The sequence below is a fragment of the Mustela nigripes genome, chromosome 6 (genome assembly GCF_022355385.1).
Source record: "Mustela nigripes isolate SB6536 chromosome 6, MUSNIG.SB6536, whole genome shotgun sequence".
Classification (NCBI taxonomy): Eukaryota; Metazoa; Chordata; class Mammalia; order Carnivora; family Mustelidae; genus Mustela; species Mustela nigripes.
In genome coordinates, this window is record NC_081562.1 from 71,395,221 (window position 1) to 71,413,697 (window position 18,477).

The window sequence follows — 18,477 nt, forward strand, 5'->3', positions numbered from 1 at the left end:
CAGTTATTTTATACCTATTGCTTGCCATTGAATACAAAATGTCTTTGTTGCTTCAGCTTTTTATTGTTTCCCTTTTTCTTCTGCTTTGCTGTCTTGGGTTTTGTTAACTACAGTGATAGGAAATATTTTTATATAGCAGGAAGAAGGAAACTCAATTATCTGAGAATTTATTTTAAAATCACGGTATTACCTTTTCTTATCTTGCTTCTTATGTTTCTGGCCTGGTTAATGGACTTTGAGAAAGACAGGCTGAATCTTGCTGCTTAAAAGGAGGAAGCAGCATTTGCAGATCTTGTGTGTGACATGCCTGGAATGGGCTGCGTAGGAGTAAGACAGGGTATCCCATGGTCACATGTATGTTAGATCATTGGCTGTATAATGGAGAATGCATTTAAAGGCAGCAAGCCTATACACTGCAGTACTCCTGGCCTGGTAAGTGACCTAGGATTTGGTGGTGATAAGAGAGCTGAAGTTCACAGAGCACTTAACTATGTGCTAGGCACTTTTCCAAGTGCTGTATGATAGCAGGTCACTTAATTCTCAAAACACAGCTCTGAGATAGGCATTTTTCCTCTTTTGTGAATGAGAGAAATGAAGCATAACAATTTGCCTTAAGTGAAATAGAAAGTTGTTAAGCTACAATGTGAACTTAACTACGCTGGCTTCAGGGCTTACACTCTTAAGATAAATTAGAAAATATTTAAAACGTAAAATCATCAGGACTTGGTAATTAGTGGAATGTGGCAAATCAAACAGTCTCTTAGCAACTTTGAGCTGAGAGAAGGAGAAAGATGGATTAGAATGATCCCACATGGCTACAAGTCTAAAATCCCAGTGAGCAGTTGAATCCTATCTTTTGGAAACCCAACTCTATTTGAAAATTGAGTTATAAAAATATTTTAAGAGTAGATTTTAAAAGGCATAGCTCTTTCCTTCTTAAATGGCTATGCTATTTATTTTTCTTTCTTCTGAGTTTACCACTGAAAGTTATTTCTGGGTAGCAAACTGATACAATTTTTAATTAGGAATAGTCTCAGTATAGTTGAGAAAAAATTGTTATTCTTTCTTCATGTAGGGTACTTGTGAGCTTAGATATTTTTTTCAGGAAGTCCCAAGAGGAAACAATAAAGTAGATATATAATGTGGTTTGAAAAAATGCTAGTCTGAAATAGCTTCCAAACTTAGACAATATTTTTAAGAGCAAATGTTTTAAGTACTGAGTTAATAAAATAGCTAGATAACTTTCGTTTTTGAGCATATTTTAAAAAGTTATTATTTTAGATTGTAGGTTTAGGACATATGTTTGAGATTTTCTGTCTTCTAATAAATGAACCCTTGCTAGTGCTAAGGGAAGCTTTATATTAGTGGTCTGAATTCAGAAAATGTTACTCTTTTTTTGGTCATCTGAATTATAGTTGTTTTACTTTGGGGTCAAAAATTAATCATCAAAACCAAGAAAAATAGGTATAATTATTACTTTAAACATATTTTAACAAAATGAGTCAACAGATGTGTAAGGAACTATTAATAGAATACACATATCAGTCTGATAATCTAAATTTTTTTTTTCAGTTTTAAGTAAAAATCTTTTATTCAGTGGATGTTTGTGGTTTGCCTACTGTGTCTTGAGCATGATGTTGGGGATTGGGAATATGTTTGTTCAGCCAGGCAGACAACATGATTATACACCCAGTCTAGGCTATTTCTTAAACTATTTTGCTGTGTGTGTAGTAGTAGTAGTAGTAGTAGTAGTAGTAGTAGTAGTAGTAGTAATAGTTGTTGTTAAATGGAGAGAGGCTTTCTTGGAACTTGAATTCTACTGATGACCCCAGCAGTTATTTTTACTACATCTGAGAGGTACTCATGAGCAGATATGCAAAACTAAGCTTAAAGTAGTTAAGCAGCTTTTGGTTTTAAGAATTTTAATAAGGTTTTAAGAAGTAGGTATATGGAGTTCAGGAGGGCATAAATATAGCCATGTATGATGTGTGAGCTTCTCTTTATACGTAATGCAACATATAACTGTAATAAATAATTTTCTGTTTGTGTATAATGTAACTGCATATTGACTACTGTCAATCCTTATTATCTGTAAAAAAAAAGTCAGGTTTATAATTTCCTTAATTTATAAATTTTACTCTTTATATATATCTAATATAACTGGATATTAATTACACTATTATAAGGTGACATGTAAATTAATATATAACTTTATATATATAAAAAGGGAAATCTCACAGGTCAGGAGTGATTATATATCTGACTTATTTTATAAATAGTGAAGACTCCAGTTTGATCTAATATGGATTATATCCCAGCTACCATCCTAACATCCTAAATTACCACAAGTTGGTGTTTGCTCTGAATTTGCACATCATTTCCTGTATGATGGAACTGTTCTTCCTAGGTTGGTACTGAATCCCCATCTGGTTTGAGATTGTATATACACTTAAATATGAACTCTGTAATTCCTGTTTCATTAGGGGAAATTTATCTTCTTCAAAAAGTTGTTTTGTTTTGGAATAATATTTTAAGGTATTTAAGAATGTGGCTTTCTTATGCTGTCCATTGACAAGATAGATTATCATTGTATTAAAAATGTTTACTTGAGCCCACCTAACCTTTGATCTTGTTTAAAATCTCTTCTTGTTTATTTAAAAATTAGATTGAATAATTGTCCATTTCCTTTTTTTCTTTAAGTCAGATGTAAAGATTCTCAGTGGCAGAATTCTCTTCCAGAGTTATGTAACAACAGAATTAAATTGAACACTTTAGATAGTCATTATTTCTTAGTTGCAAGTGTGAGATTGCCTAAAATCTCAAAGGGATTCAGTTTTATAAAGGCCTATTATGTTGAGTTGTTCACTTCTTTACTTTCTGAGATATAAACATTTATTTTCATTATAGGAATACTTACCAGTTTCACCTGCATTTCAGAAACAAGATAAAATGTTAAAAAGATGGCAAGATATCAAGCTATGGCCATGCTCTAGAGAAGTGACAGTAGTAAAATAAATTAATTGTGATGCCAACCAAGTGTGCAGACATTACCTCTAAATGAAGCATCACTGAAGTATTGACCTACAACCCAGTTCATGACTATAAATAAAAGGATATAGTAAAAGATTGTGGGGCACCTGGCTGGCTCACTCAGTGGGGCATACGAGTCTTGGGATTGTGAGTTTGAGCCCCATGTTGGCTGTAGAGATTATTTAAAATTAGAATCTTAATTTAAAAAAAAGATTTGTGATATTATCTATGAAGAGTTTTGACCCATAGTAGAAAAAAGTAATATAGTTTTAAATATAATTTATTTAATAAATAAATTTTAATTTCTCCTAAAATGAGGTCTTTTTAAAATTATAAATAATTCTATGGATTATTAGGAGAAGCATGGTATTTAAAGTGAAGATATTTTTTTCTTGACATCTGTGAATTGTTGATTAATTGCGACCTTCACATCTCAGCTGTATTTCCTTCAAGTGATTAAATTGTATCCAGTTTCATGAGTGGCATGTATAATTGCCATAAATTTTTAAGCCAGATTCTTTGTTTTTGCCTTTATGTAAGTATAGTAGATCCTCAGTTTTGACTTTTGGAGAGTGTAAAACAATTCAAATTCAACTAGTGTGTTTCTCATAAGAATACAGTTAATAGCTTTTAGGCTTTAAAAATTCTATTATAGGATTAAATATGGTGATATTTCTGAATCTTCAGTGATATAAGTTAGGCTGAATCATTACTATATGAATATTCTCTGGCTCATCTCTGCCATAAATATATAGACTTTGAAGATAAATCTAATTTTTTAATATTAATTAAATTGATTATTCTTAATTTTATTTTAATTAAATAACCCCTAAATTTAATAGCCAACAAATTCATCCTTTGGCTTCTTGCTTACAGTTGTAGATAATTATTGTTAATTCAATTCCTAGTTTGTGATGAAGTGCTCCCTACTGTATGCTTGCCTTGCTTTCACCTAGAATCTAGGGCCATTACTTTCTGTAACCATTTCAGTGAGCTGCCATAGTTTTCAGTCTGTACTGTCACCTGATCCAAGCATGCGCCAAAATATCCACTGTTTCTGGCTCCTGTCTGCTGAATCTGCTTTGCAAAACCCTTTGTTCTCTGAGCTTTTGCTTAAGCCAAAAACAAAATTTAACAAATTCTTTGGAGTGTGGACATATGCCATTTGCTTCCTTAGCTCCCCTGTTATGTAACTCTTTAGCTTTTATTAAACTTGTAAATATTGTATTAAATACAACAATGGCATCCCCATGTGCAGTTGTGTGGCTCATGTGTCAAAATAAAGGCTGCTTGTGAACCTGCCAGAAGAATATGAATGCTCCACTTGTGCTGCATTCAGCTTTTTGTTTTGTTTATTATTTTTTTTTTAAATCAGCCACTTACTCTTTCATAGTGTTTGGTTTAATTATCTGATTATTTTGTGTGTTATACCAAGGTAAGTTTGATGTAAATAAACTTTGTATTCTATGTGGTTATATGTATTTCATAGTAATTATTACCTACTTTCCCATTTAGACATGCTGGCCATTTCTAAATAAATATATCCTGAGCTTAAAAAAGTAACTTCTTCCATTTTTTAAAAATTAATTTAAAAAATAATGTTATGGATTACTTTCTGTAAAATTCAATTTAAAACAGAAAGGCTACCATGTATTACTTGTGGCACAGATGTAGGCAAATCTAATGTGAGAAAATCTGCTTTTGTAGAAACATAGTATACAGTTATTTGCTTTAGCAAATAATATTTTAAATTCCCAGAAAGGTTTAAAAAGTAAATAGCAGGTTCTACTAGTGTTTTTTAAAAAAAGTTAAGTTAAGTTAAGTTAGCTTTTCAGGGAAAATTGTTGTTTTCCAAACTGAGATATATTTCTATTATATCTATGATACTTACTTTTAGAGAATCATAAATAAGTTGATAGATTGAGCAACTGCTTGAGTAAATTTTTGTCTTATGATAAAGATTCCCTTATTAAGAAAGGAAGACGTTAAATAGATACCCAAATTGGTCTGGGAACATGTATACCTAAAATAGAGAATGGATTTGAGAGTGTATTTGTGCTGTTAATGTCTGTATTTCAGGGGGAATATGAAGAAATTCTTTAACATAATAATGTATGTGCTACCTAATTGCCTTACACATTTCTTACACAAAATAGGGCTACCTAATTGCCTTACACTTTTCTTAATTCATAATATTGATTGCTAGTACCATATTGTAGTCTTTTCTATTTTTCTTCTTTCTTTATTTTATCTTGTCCTTGGATCTCTTCCTCAGTTTCCTGGAGTCTGGATTTCTTTTTTTTTTTTTTTTCCTGAAAGAAAGTTTTAGTGTAGCTCTGTCTTGGATCCAAAACTTTAATACGAGAACTGGCTGGCATCATTTGAAGCTCTGGCTTTTATCTCATTTCTCTATTCTGCTGATCCTCCTCCCTGTGGAGGAAACAAAATTACATCCTAGGAATGTCAGCTATAACAAGCCTTTTAACCTTTCTTTATTTTGCTGTCATCAGTATTTTACTAGTGAGTATAATTCTACTTATTCTGCTTATTTAAAAATCATTTTGAAAACTGAATATGTACTGAAATTCAAAAAAGAAAGCTTTTGGATTGTTTGATTTTCAGTTTTAATAGTGCCTTTTATATGGAAAATTTACAACAGGAGGCTAGCATCCTATTTTGAGTTAGATTAAGTTTTTTCTATCCCAAATTATTCCCAAATGGAATGGGCTCCAAAAAGAAACACATTAGGATATGCTCATTATATACTGTTTCTGTTTTTAACATCTTTGCACATGAAATGTTACTATAATTTGCAGCTGCTCTTCACCAGTACTTTGCAGCTAAATGCAAGTGTTTAGGAAGGATGTGTGCCAGATGCTCCATTTATAATGCTTTATTACAAGCAATATTGGACTCCTCTGTGGTAATAAAATGCAGTGCTGTGATTCTGAGGCATTTTCTTAATTACAGAACCATATATGAAGTTACAGTGTACTAACTGAAATTTGTCCTTATATACATTAACCAAATTATTTGTAATAATCTTTAAATGTATTTGCTTTCTTTATTTTTAAATTGGCTAGTCCCTTCATTTCTTGTTACTTTGCTTTAGGACCCACAAGGATGGCTACATGGCTTTCTCTTTTTTAACATTGACAAACCTTTGCCTTGGAAAGAACCTAGAATATAGTGGGTTATAAAAAAAAAAATAGGTACCAGGAAATGAAATCAGAATTTAAATTAAATTTGTGGATATGACTCAAAATGTTCACTGAGCAAGGTGAGTGAGACACAGAATATCCTCTCAGTTTAGGATTAGAATCTGGAAACTCTGGGTCTACATTTTAAGTTGTAGGTAATAAAATACCTCTCTATAGTATAGATGTCCTCTGAAGTAATAAAGCAATAGAACTAGCTGGTTTATTTTCTATCAATCAAGTTTAAAATGTTAAACTTTTTTGGAAGTAACATTGAATTAAAATGTTAATAAGCCTTTTGAGAAATAACATTTTAAACATGTGAAGTTAGTTTTAAAATCTGTTATAGACCAGTATGTCTTTGCCTTCCAAAGTATGTTCATTTTAAACATTTCTTTATCATATAGACAATGTGCTATTGAGTAGTGAACTGATTTAAAATTTATTTTTCAGATGAACCAGAAACTCGAGATGCGTGGTGGGCAGAAATCAGACAAGAAATAAAATCACATGCTAAAGCATTAGGCTGTCATGCTGTAGTGGGCTACAGTGAATCAACTAGCATCTGGTAAATGATAACTTGATTTCCTAGATGCTGTAATTTACCGATTGCCATCTGAAAGGGTAAAAGTTTTATGCAAGTATAAAGAAAAGAATTGTGGCATGATCTAGGAGCACGGGCCTTGGGAGTATATCAGACTGAGGTCCATGTGCCACGTTTGCCACTAAATTGCTGTAAAACTTTGGGAAAGTAACTACTCCTCTGAGCCTCAATTTATAGATTGAAATGGAGATAAAGACCACCTATCAATTAAGGTTATTGAAGAATTAAATGAGAATTGATACTGGCACACAGCAAGTATTAATTCTAGGCCGACTTTACTCCATTTTGTGGCCCTGCTGATTCCTTCCTCTGGAATATTGGGACCCTTGATCTATTGTAAATGAACTGCCATTTGTCTCTTAAGTTTGTCTGTAAACTCTTTCTGCCTTCTTTCACTAATCCTACCAACACATCATCCTTCTTGTCTCTGTCAAGTTAGGAAGGGACTTCCATACCCTTACTCTCAATTCCTTTTTCTCCTAGCTTTCCTCTCAGCAAACTCTGTTACTTTCAAGTCCTTGCCATTCCACAGTTCAGACTTTTCTGCCTCCAAAATATTCTTCCACCTTTCTTAATTCTCTGCTGTCTCCACCAGTTGAACATGGTTACCCTCCTTTCAACAGCTTGACCTTGTGCTTTCTCATTCACAAGTCCTCCTCTATCCCCACTTAACTTTCAACCACATTTTGGACTTCATTATTGCTCAAAACTGTTTACCTTTAAAAATTTGAAACTATAAAATTTCACTTTTGGATCACAGCTTGATATTTTCCATCCATCTCATTTGCTCATTTACATCTGGCTTATTTTGACTCTTACCTTGACCAAGACTTTCCCCAGTTCCTTACTCAGGTTCTGATTTAACTTTATGACTGCCATTGATGAACCCTGTTTTTAGCCACTCAAAAAGTTTATAACAGGGACTCCTGGGTGGCTCAGGTCATGATCCCAGGGTCCTGGGATTGAGCCCCACATTGGGCTCCCTACTCAGTGGGGAGTCTGCTTCTTCCTCTCCCTCTGCCTGCTGCTCTGCATACTTGTACTCTCTCTCTGTCAAATAGATAAATAAAATCTTTAAAAAAAAGTTTATAACAGATATCATCTAGAAATTGTTTGACCTTCTGCTATCTTATTTTCCCACCTATTCTTGAATAATTCTTAACTGTCCCGCTGTTACACCAGTAGTTCTCTTGTGCCTATGGTGGTCTTTATTGTTAGGAGAAAAATGATTAGACTCCAGTAAATGTGGACATTACAGAGACATGCTGTTTTATCTTCTGTTTTATCTTCTGTTTTTTTATCTTCTGTTTTATCTTCTGGGATCATGACCTGAGCTGAAGGCAGAGGCTTAACCCACTGAACCACCCAGGCGGCCCCTAGGGTTATAATTTTAAAAGATGTAGTGGTGGTTTTTTTTTGTTTTGTTTTGTTTTGTTTTAAGATTTTGTTTATTAGAGAGTGCAGGGGGAGGGGCAGAGGAAGAGAGAGACTCCTAAGCACAGAGCCTGACTCAGGGCTTAATCCCATGACCCAGAGATCATGATGTGAACTGAAATCAAGAGTGGGACACTTAACCAACTGAGCCACCCAGGAGCCCTTAAAAGATGGTTCTTGCCATCAGATTGATTTCTCCTGGAGGATTATGACAAGTATAACACATTTTATGATAGAGATGCTGAAACGTCAAACTAAATCTCAGGGAATGAGTGTGAATTATGTGAATGAAGAGAGGAGGCATGAGGGGAGTGTTCCAGGGCAGAAGAATAGCATACAGAGAAGTCCAGAGGTATAGATTCAGTGTGGCAGGGGTTAGGTCACAGATAGATGCAGGGATCTACAGAAAGGAGTCAATTTACCTAGACATTTGAATTCACCTGATTCAAGCTTCTTTTTTCCCTCCGAACCTCAAAACAAGTCTTTGTGTTTAAATCCTATCTACAAATTTTGTTTCTGTTCTAATCCATCCGATTTACTATTACTGGATTAACTCTCTGAAATGTACTTCTGCTTCCATAGCTCCTTCTTACTTAATCCAGTACTCTCCGTGGCTCCACATTATTCTTTTTGACATTTCCAGTGCGCACTTAAACATTTTAAGACTGGCCTCTCTCTACTCAATTACCGATCAAGTGACCATTTCTTTCATGTCCTTTCAGGGTTCTGGTCCATTTATACTTTGTTTTCATCATTTTGTCCCTTGACTGCTACTTTTGTCATTTGCTTTAGGTGCTCTCATTCAATAATTTTATTGATTATGTAATAAATTGATATTATGTAATAAATGATATTGATTATGTAATAAAGAAAGAATTCTTTAGAAAATAACTTTTTAATCATACATATAATGATGTAGTTTAAGCTCCATTTAGTGTATTTTGGATACTGTTTGTTTCAAATACCTTTTGTTATTAAGTTTAAAGGTACAGCAATAATGATATTGATTATTACATATTAAGCTTTTAAAGTAACTAATGAACTTCAATGTCATTTAAACAGTGCTTTAATATAGTTTTATGGATTATTGCTGAATTCAGCAATATAATTTGTTACTACTTTTATTTTGAAACATTTCAGTATTTGTCCGTTTTACCATATTTAAAGGAATTTATTGTCATTAATATTATACTTTATCTTTTATACTTCTAAAGTAATAACTCTTGCCCTTTTCATTTTAATAATTATTTCTATTTTTTATTCTAGGGTAGGAGATAATCCTATGATATGATTAATATTTAGTAGAGTCTAACTTGAATTTAAATTGTCACCCTTATAATCACTTTGATATTGAACACTTTCCAAAGCTAGGCTCCCTGGAGATAATAACTATTTAATATTTTTTTCTCTTATAGTGAAGAGGTCTGTATTTTATCTGCATCCGGCACGGCAGCTGTACTCAACCCTAGATTTCTGCAGGATGGCACCGTGGAGGGCTGTTTGGAACAGAGGTTGTCATGGCAGCCTGGCTTCTTTTCTATAAGGGCAAGGAAGGGAGAAGTTGACTTTTAACTTTAGAGCCAGGATAGTTCTGTATGAGGGTGGGTTTCAGCGGTACACTGTAGGGATCAGGACCAGCACACTTTACTGCTTTTTACCTAAAGAAGTACTGTTCTATACTATATGACACACCTTATTATAATTTTCCAAGTATCTTGATAAATTACATATGTGACTATCAGAGAATTTCAAGTATATATTTTTTGTTTGTTACAGTATAGAAATAATTTTTTATTTTTTCCTTTCCCCTTAGTCTTACTTCTGAAATAGAAAAAGGTTGTAAAACAATTTGCATAAAGAAAATTTATAATTTATAAAACAAAACACTATTTTACCAGAATTATATATAAAAGCTCTTAGAAAGTGAAGTATAACTTTAATGTTTGTGAAAGTGAAATTAAATGAGATTACTTTTTAGTTTATTTATTCATCCCTTAATCTGTAGACTTCCATAAATGTCAAAAATGCTTCCCATAAACAGATGAGATTATCAAATACACATACATAAAACCGTTTGTTTGGTGCCAGAGTATACCTGGATAATGTAAATTTTAATTACCCCTTACTCCACTGTTTGCATACTTGCTTTATTTTTAGTGTAAATTTGCCAGTCTCTGTATAACAAAAATATTCTAGCTCAGGCAGGCAAACAGAAGACCTTGGTCGGTTTCTTCTTTAGCTTGTATTAAAAATGGATTTTGACTATAATATATTACTGAGCATTGAAAGTCATCATAAATAGGAAAATAGAGATGTGGAACATTGTGAAGTATATTAAAGATCAGAGTGTTCTGTTGAGAAAACTGCCTGCTGGTGAGTTGTCCCAGTGATGCTCCATAGTTCTGACACATGTCAGTTGATTTTCATTCTTGAGTGGTTAGAAGTCCAATTGAGCAAATGACCTTTCCAATGCAGCTTGATTATTTTGATATTCTGGCTTGGGTGGATACAGTGAATTCTAATTCTCTTTTATGGCATTCTAGTGCAACAGATACCATCCCAATCTGCAAAAGAGGAAAATGCCCTTCTTTCTTGCTATACAATTATTTCTGCTTACTAGAGAAAATTTGAAAAATATAGGAGAGTAGAAGGAAGAAAACATCCCCCATTATCTCAATATTCAGAGATAGTCCCTTTTCTAGATTTCATATTTCGAATGTTTTCCTAAATTTAAATACTTCTATTTTTATGCCTATAATATTAAATCACTTAAGTTCAACTTTCTGTGAGGTGTTTAGTTAAAAATTGCCCCAGTTTTCATCCTTTTATGTCTTTTTGTAACTCATGGGCTTTGGTTCAAACAACCTGACATTAGAATCTGAGGTCTGCTACTTAGTATTTAGTGTGACTGAATAAGTTACTTAGTATCTCCAGTTAGTTTTAGGCCAAGAAGAATTAGTTTTTGTTACTGTTTGCTGCACATTATATTGGGTGTATGCTATGCTTATTAGCCTTTCTGGGTAAGTATTATTATTCTAGTTTTATAGATGAGGCTCTGAGAGGTTAAAAGATTTGTGTGAGGTCGCACAACTCCACTTAGAACCTGTTTGATTTCTCTATTACTTCTAATATACCAGAATGCCATCTCAACAATAAAAGAAGAATATCTGGGAGTGATTAGATTTAGAGGGTTATTGTGGATATTTAATGAAATAATATGTACAAGGAACTTGCAAGAAGCCTGACTCATAATAGATACAGTACAGCATTCCTTTCTCTTTAATTTGTCCACTTGCCAAGTTTCAACTTCTAACAGGTCGCTTTAGCTTGGAGTGAATTGAGAACCCATGTCTTTCCGGAGCCCTAGAAGGTGTGGCTTTGTGAAAGTCTGGAGTTCTCCATGAACTTCCTTTTGCTTTCATTTCTGTTGTTCCCTGAATTTCCTGAGATTTGATGAGTGAAAAAAATACTTAATCATTCTAAAATGAATTCATAAACATTATTACAACAAACATTTTACAGTGATTGGGAAGGTTGTGTATGGTCCTTTGTGGTTTATATATGATATATATGTTGCTTGTGAAACGGTTCTCAGAAATCTTAAAAGCAGTCACTAGAAATTAGAAATATAAGATTATGCCTATTTTTGACTTTTTAAATTTTTAAATAGGTTTGTTTTTGATCATAATTTTTTTTTTTCAAATTGTTAGATTGTCTGGTTAAAGAGATTTTTCTTCCTTGGGAATTCGTGTGTGTGTGTGAGTGTGTGTGTGTGTGTGATTCTATTTGAGTTATATTGGTATTTAACCATGTTTTTTTATGTTGTATCACAAAGAGCAACCTTTGGGATAATAGTGGTTTTTGTCAGGTGGGACATCCTCAAACGTATGAATTGATGCAAATCAGTGGCTACTTATGTAAGTCTTTTCTCATACGAAAGAGTATGGTTCTGATTTCATGGTCATTTTTAATTCTAGTAGTCATAGTGGTACTCTTGTAACCTATGGTGGTAGAAGTTGCAGTGTAGTGTGTATATAAGTACTGTATATGAAAAATATATTTTTGAAAAAAATGCATAGAATTTTAAAGAAGTCTTCATTTATTTTCTTTGTGTATTCATACAGGCTAGAAGAAAATTTGCCTGCTGGCTGTGGATTTTGCCACATACCATATGATGAACTAAATATGCCATTCCCAGCTCATCTCACGTACTGCTATAACTGCAGGAAACAAAAAGTTCCTGATGTTCTCTTTACAACTATAGACCTCCCAATAGATGCAACCGTTATTGGAAAAGGTTGTCTTATTCAAGCAAGGTATATTTACACAAACACTACTTAGGGTCCTTGAAAGAGTTATGGAGTATGAAGTCAAATAGACATGTTTCAAATGTCAGCTGTACTCCTTTCCTACCTGTGTGGTCCTGGGCAGGCTGGGCAATGCTATCCAAATCTTGTGTTTAATCACATACAAAATTGGGAGGAAGAATACACTCTTTGTAAAACTCAAAAAAGTTCATAAACAAAAGCAGTTTTAAACACTTAAATTCTGTACAGACATTTATTATTATGAAGATTACTAATTAACCTGTTGTGGGCTAGTAATGTGTCTCTATTTTAAGGACATTATGTAATACATTTTAGAAATTAATTTTTTTTCTTTTAAAGAACAATGCCATCTAGTGTTTCTTTTATTAATTCATTTAGCTGTTGACAGTTCCTTTTAAAATGTCCTGGAGTAGGACATGATAAATTGTGGTTGTCATGCAGGAAGTAGCTGTTACTGTCTAGGTCACTAACTACTGCCAGGTTGCCAAATCCATTGAGCAGTTCTGTCTTCCTCTTACTTGACATCTCAGCAGTATCACACAGTTGATCATTTTCTCCTTCATACTTCTTGACTTCATAGTGCCTCCTGCCACAACCTGCCCCAGGTTTTTCCTACCTTTATGCATAATCCTTAGTCTCCTTGTTGATTCCTCCTCCTTTTATTGATCCTAGAAAGGCCATGGTTCTGTACCCTCTTCTCAAAGCTCTCTCCCCAGTTGAACTCATCAACTCCTATAGGTCTGTGTGCTTTTTGTATGTTTGCGACTCTCACATTTACAACTCTAGTCCAGAACTTTCTGCTGAGCTTCAGACTCATATACTTTCATACCCAACTTTGAAGTCTTGTAGGTGTCATTTACTTTTTGAACCACTGATTTTTCTCCACTTCTTTCATATTAGCCTTCTTTATTTTATTTTATATTGTTTTATTTTATTTTGTTATTTATTTTTAAAAGATTTTGTTTACTTATTTATTTATTATTTATTTATCAGAGAGAGAGAGAACACAAGCTGGGGGAGCAGCAGGCAGAGGGAGAAGCAGGGTCCCCTCTGAGCAAGGAGCCTGATATGGGACTCGATCCCAGGACGCTGGGATCATGACCCGAGTCAAAGGCAGACTCTTAACTGATGAACCACTCAGGCGCCCCTAGCCTTCTTTATTTTAACTAATGATCTCCTTGCTGTGTCTAATTCTTCATGCCAAATGTGGTATTCTTTGACACTGTCCTCCTGACTAACCTCTCTGCATCAGTTATTTTACAAAGTCATGTTGAGTTTTCTTTTCTTTTTTAAGATTTTATTTATTTATTTGACAGACAGAGATCATAAGTAGGCAGAGAGACAGGCAGAGAGAGGGGGAAGCAGTCTCCGTGGTGAGCAGAAAGCCCGATGCAGGGCTTGATCCCAGGACCCTGGGATCATGAACTGAGCTGAAGGCAGAGGCTTTAACCCACTGAGCCACCCAGGCACCCCAAGTTTTATTTTCAAATGTATTTCTCATCTATTTACATTTGCTTTCATCTTGGACCTTCTATTTGGGATTGTTTTTCTTTTGCTAATACCCTTTAGTATTTATTTTGGTGGGTCTGCTGCTGGTGAACTGTCTATTTTGCTTGTCTGAAAATACTGACTTACCTTGAAAAGGTTTTGGGCTGCCATTTATTTTCTTGCAGCACATTGAAGATACTCTTCCATTGCTTTCTGGTTTTCATTACTACTATTAAGAAATAACCTATTAGATTAACTTTTATTATTTGTCCCCCTCCCCCACAACCAGGCTATGTGTGAGTTATTCTGTTTGTCTTTGGTTTTCTGCAATTGCCCTGTGAAATGTTAGGTATGGAATTCTTTTATCTTAATTGCTTTATATTGGGATTCTTGAATCTGTAGATTCTTTCATGTGCTTTAGACAATTTTTAGATATTAGTTCTATGTTTCATCTCTTTCTTCTTGATACTGAAATTAAAAATGTTAGACTTTCTCGCTATCTCTTTTGTGTTATTCTCTTGTCTGTATTTTCTGTCATTTTGTCTATGTCACATTTTGGATACTTTCATATCTATATTAAATTCTCTCATCAGCTGTCTCTAATATTCCAGTAAGCCCAATAATTGGGGTTTTAAATTTTTGATAATCTTTTTTTATTCTGTAAGTTTCATTTTGTTCTTTTTCAAATCTTTTATTATATGTTATAACCTGTGACTGATTCTTTAATGGATAGTTTTAATATCTGAAAAATATTTTTATTCTGTTACTTCTTTTCATTATTATTCATTGTGTTTTGTTTCCTTAGACTGTGATAGGCTCACAGAAAGTTGCAAAAGTGGTACAAAGAATCCCGCGTAGTCTTCACCCAGCTTCCTTCATTGGTGGCATTTTATACAGCTATAGTAGAATATCAACTAGGAAATTAACATTATTAATTGTTAACAATTAATTAACATTGTTAACTGTTAACCATACTACAGACCTTACTCAGTTTTTACACTTTTTAAAATTTGCATTCATTTGTGTATTTGTGTATATATGTATAATTCTATGCAACTTTATCCCACAAGTAGATTTGTGTAACCACCACCATAGTTAAGACACTAAACTGTGTTCCCTTACCACAAAAGAACCTCCTTGTGCTGTCTCCTTATGTTTATACTCTCCACTAACCCCTTGCCCTTGTCCTGTGATGCTTTTAAGAAGATTCTTAGAAATACATAATTTATCCAGTGTTTTGTTTGTTTTAGGTAGGAGGGAGTTAATGTCCACCAGTCTTCAGAGTGTCATCCCTAGATTAGTAGGATCACCATCCTTGAGAGAACTTATAGAAATGACGATTCTCAGGCTCTACTCCAGACCTATCGAATGAGAATCTCTGGGGATGGGTCCTAGTGATTGTTTTTTAATGAACTCTCAAGCTGAAGATTGGTAACTACTAACATTAATACCCTTTGTTAGTTTGGGGATCTTTCCTTCATCTTTACTGCTACCTTTTTAGTCTAAGCTGTCATTGTCTGTCACCTATATTGCTTCTTGTTACCATTTCCTCATCAGTTCTGTCATCCTTATTCCATGTTCTGTGTAGGGATATAAGTGATATCTTAAAACATAAATTGGATCATGTTACTACTTAAAAACATACCTGAATTTCTCATTGCTGGTAGAATAAATCAGATTGCTTAGCATGACCTGTAAGCCCCTAATATGATCATGTCCCCGTTTAACTGCACCCCCATCCATGCTGCTCTCACCCTTACTCACTTCACCTTTTGGTTCTGCTAATACATCCGCCCCATTCTGTAATTGTGTTTCTCTAGCTTTCTTGGCTCCATCTTGTTTTTAAGATCCCAAGTCAGGTATCCTCTCTCCTGTGAGGCCTTCTCTCTAGTTATTCCAATTCACGTCACCTGGTTCATTTTCTTCAGACACCTGAGTCTTCAACATAATCCAACCTTACCTTGTTTCTTTGTTTATTTCCATCCTCCTCCACTGGAATATAACCATGAGAACGGGGGCTTTGTGTTTTGTTTGTTGATTAGTGCTCACTATCTAGAACAGGGCCTAGCACATGGTAGATGCTAGGGAAAGTTTTGTGTTCTTTGAATGAGTAAATTAACTTTTTTCCTTTGCTGTCCATTCATCATATGACCACATGGAGTTATGAAACCTAAGATTTTAAATTATATTCTCTAGTGATCTTGACTGGTAATTTTTTCATTTCTAGAGATTTTTGAGATTTTTCTTTTTCATTTATTAAGATAGGACTTTTAGCGAAAGCATACACAATGAAAAAACTGACAGAAAAGATTATTGATATAACTTAATAAGCCCATTTGAAACAAGTAAATGTTTTAATTAAGTACACTTATAGAAAGTTTTAAAAATTGGACATTTCTTGAGATAGTACCAGGAATACTGTCTAGTGACTGAATTATTTTCCTTAACAGGTTATGTCGCTTGAAAAAGAAAGCACAGGCAGAAGCAAATGCCACAGCTATCAGTAATCTGTTGCCATTTATGGAATATGAAGTGCATACTCAGCTAATGAATAAACTAAAACTCAAAGGAATGAATGCTTTATTTGGACTGAGAATTCAGATCACAGTGGGTGAAAATATGTTGATGGGCTTAGCGGTAAGTTTAGATGTTTTGGTTTTGTTTTGTGATTCCTGTAGTTGTAATAGATTCTGTTTCATGTGATTCAAAGAGTCTTTTACAGGGACTTATTTAAAGAAACTGGCATTAAGATCTTTAAGGGTTGGGACATTATAGGAAGTAAAAAATAGGGTTATAGGCTTTTAAACATTTTATTTTTATAATTATGAATTATTTAAAATTCAACTAATGAAATTATATAGAATTTATTTATATTATATTTTTATATTCTGACAATCTCAATAGTGAGATTTCTTTTTTTTTTTTTTAAAGATTTTATTTATTTATTTGACAGACAGAGATCACAAGCAGGCAGACAGGCAGGCAGAGAGAGGGAGAGGAGGAAGCAGGCTCCCTGCAGAGCAGAGAGCCTGATGCGGGACTCAATCCCAGGACCCTGAGATCATGACCTGATCAGCGGCTTAACCCACTGAGCCACCCAGGCGCCCCAATAGTGAGATTTCTAAAAATTATTACGTGTAGCTTGTTTAGTAAGTGGGTCATCATTTTTCTGGACGTTATTATTTTTTATGCATTGCTAAGACAAGATTTCTCCTCAGCGCAGTTGATATTCGGGACTGGAACCCTCTTCATTGTAGGAGGCTGTTGTGGTCACTGTAGAATGTTTAGCAGGCACCCTGGCCTCCGCCCACTAAATGCTTCCCTTCAGTGTGATGAACAAAAATGTTTCCACACATTACCAGATGTCCCTGCAGGGGCACAATCACTCCTGAGGGGGAGGACCACTATGCTAAAATAATCTTTAGTCGTAGGAAGAAAATAAAGCAATACATATGAAACAGCCTACGGCTGGATATGGAATTAAGTTTCATCGTAAATGTGCTCCTGTGGTCAACAGTGGAATGTGCAATGAAGTATGTGTTTCTTTTTCTTTTTCTTAAGTATGTTTTTCTTAAGTGTTGATATATTGTGAGGCAGTAGAGGGGTGCTGGGTGTTTCAGTGGGTTGAACATCTGACTCTTCACCCCAGCTCAGGTCCTGATCTCAGAATCATGAGTCTGAGCCTGCACTGGGCTCCATGCCCAGCATGGAGCCTACTTAAAAAAATAGAAAAAGAAACGTTATGAGGAAGTGGGAAGGTCTTTATCTCAGCTTTATGTTCACCTTGTCTTATTAGAAAAGAAGTTCTGACTAAAAAGTCATCATGGGGAAAGCAAGAGTTGTCTTTATAAGTTGTTTGAGACCCAGAGAACTAGGTGCCTGCACAATATATACTGACCAGGTAGAAACTGATTAACAGTATTTATGGAAATCCTCTCCTATTTTAGACACTTGGCTAGCTACAATCTTTATCTGTGACACTGGCACTTTCCAAATTGGAATTCTCTGCCATCTTTCTGAGATGCATAGAAATTTAATTTAAAGAAATTTACAGAACTTGAATTTTTTTTTTAATTTTTTTAAAATTTTTTTTCTCAGTATGCATTTGTAGATTAAATGCTAAACTATTTCCTGTTCATGCATTTACAAATATGTAAATTGCTGTATGTAGGGGATAATTGTGTGATAATGATAAACTAATCAGGTAATCATGATTTCTATAGCAAGAGAAATTTGCAGTGATTAATGAAAGTAATCTGATTTATATTAAAATATTTGATATCTAGATTAACTTGTGAAGAAAGTGTTCATTGTAATTCATTCATCTAAAAACTTTCATGCTTAGCAATTATTAAACATGTATAATTTGGCTGAATACAAAACTGTCATTATTGGT

At 34.1% G+C, this 18,477-nt stretch overlaps 1 protein-coding gene across 22 annotated transcripts in view; it reads left to right on the top strand.

Moving 5' to 3' along the window:
* The window catches only part of C2CD5 (C2 calcium dependent domain containing 5), a 97,674-nt gene that overhangs the window by 50,346 nt on the left and 28,851 nt on the right, over positions 1-18,477 (top strand). For all 22 annotated transcript variants that reach the window (XM_059402811.1, XM_059402818.1, XM_059402815.1 and 19 more), the window contains 4 exons: positions 6,681-6,795; positions 9,681-9,776; positions 12,390-12,581; positions 16,532-16,718. In XM_059402811.1, the coding sequence (XP_059258794.1) occupies positions 6,681-6,795; positions 9,681-9,776; positions 12,390-12,581; positions 16,532-16,718 (590 nt within the window). The remainder of the gene's footprint in view (positions 1-6,680; positions 6,796-9,680; positions 9,777-12,389; positions 12,582-16,531; positions 16,719-18,477) is intronic.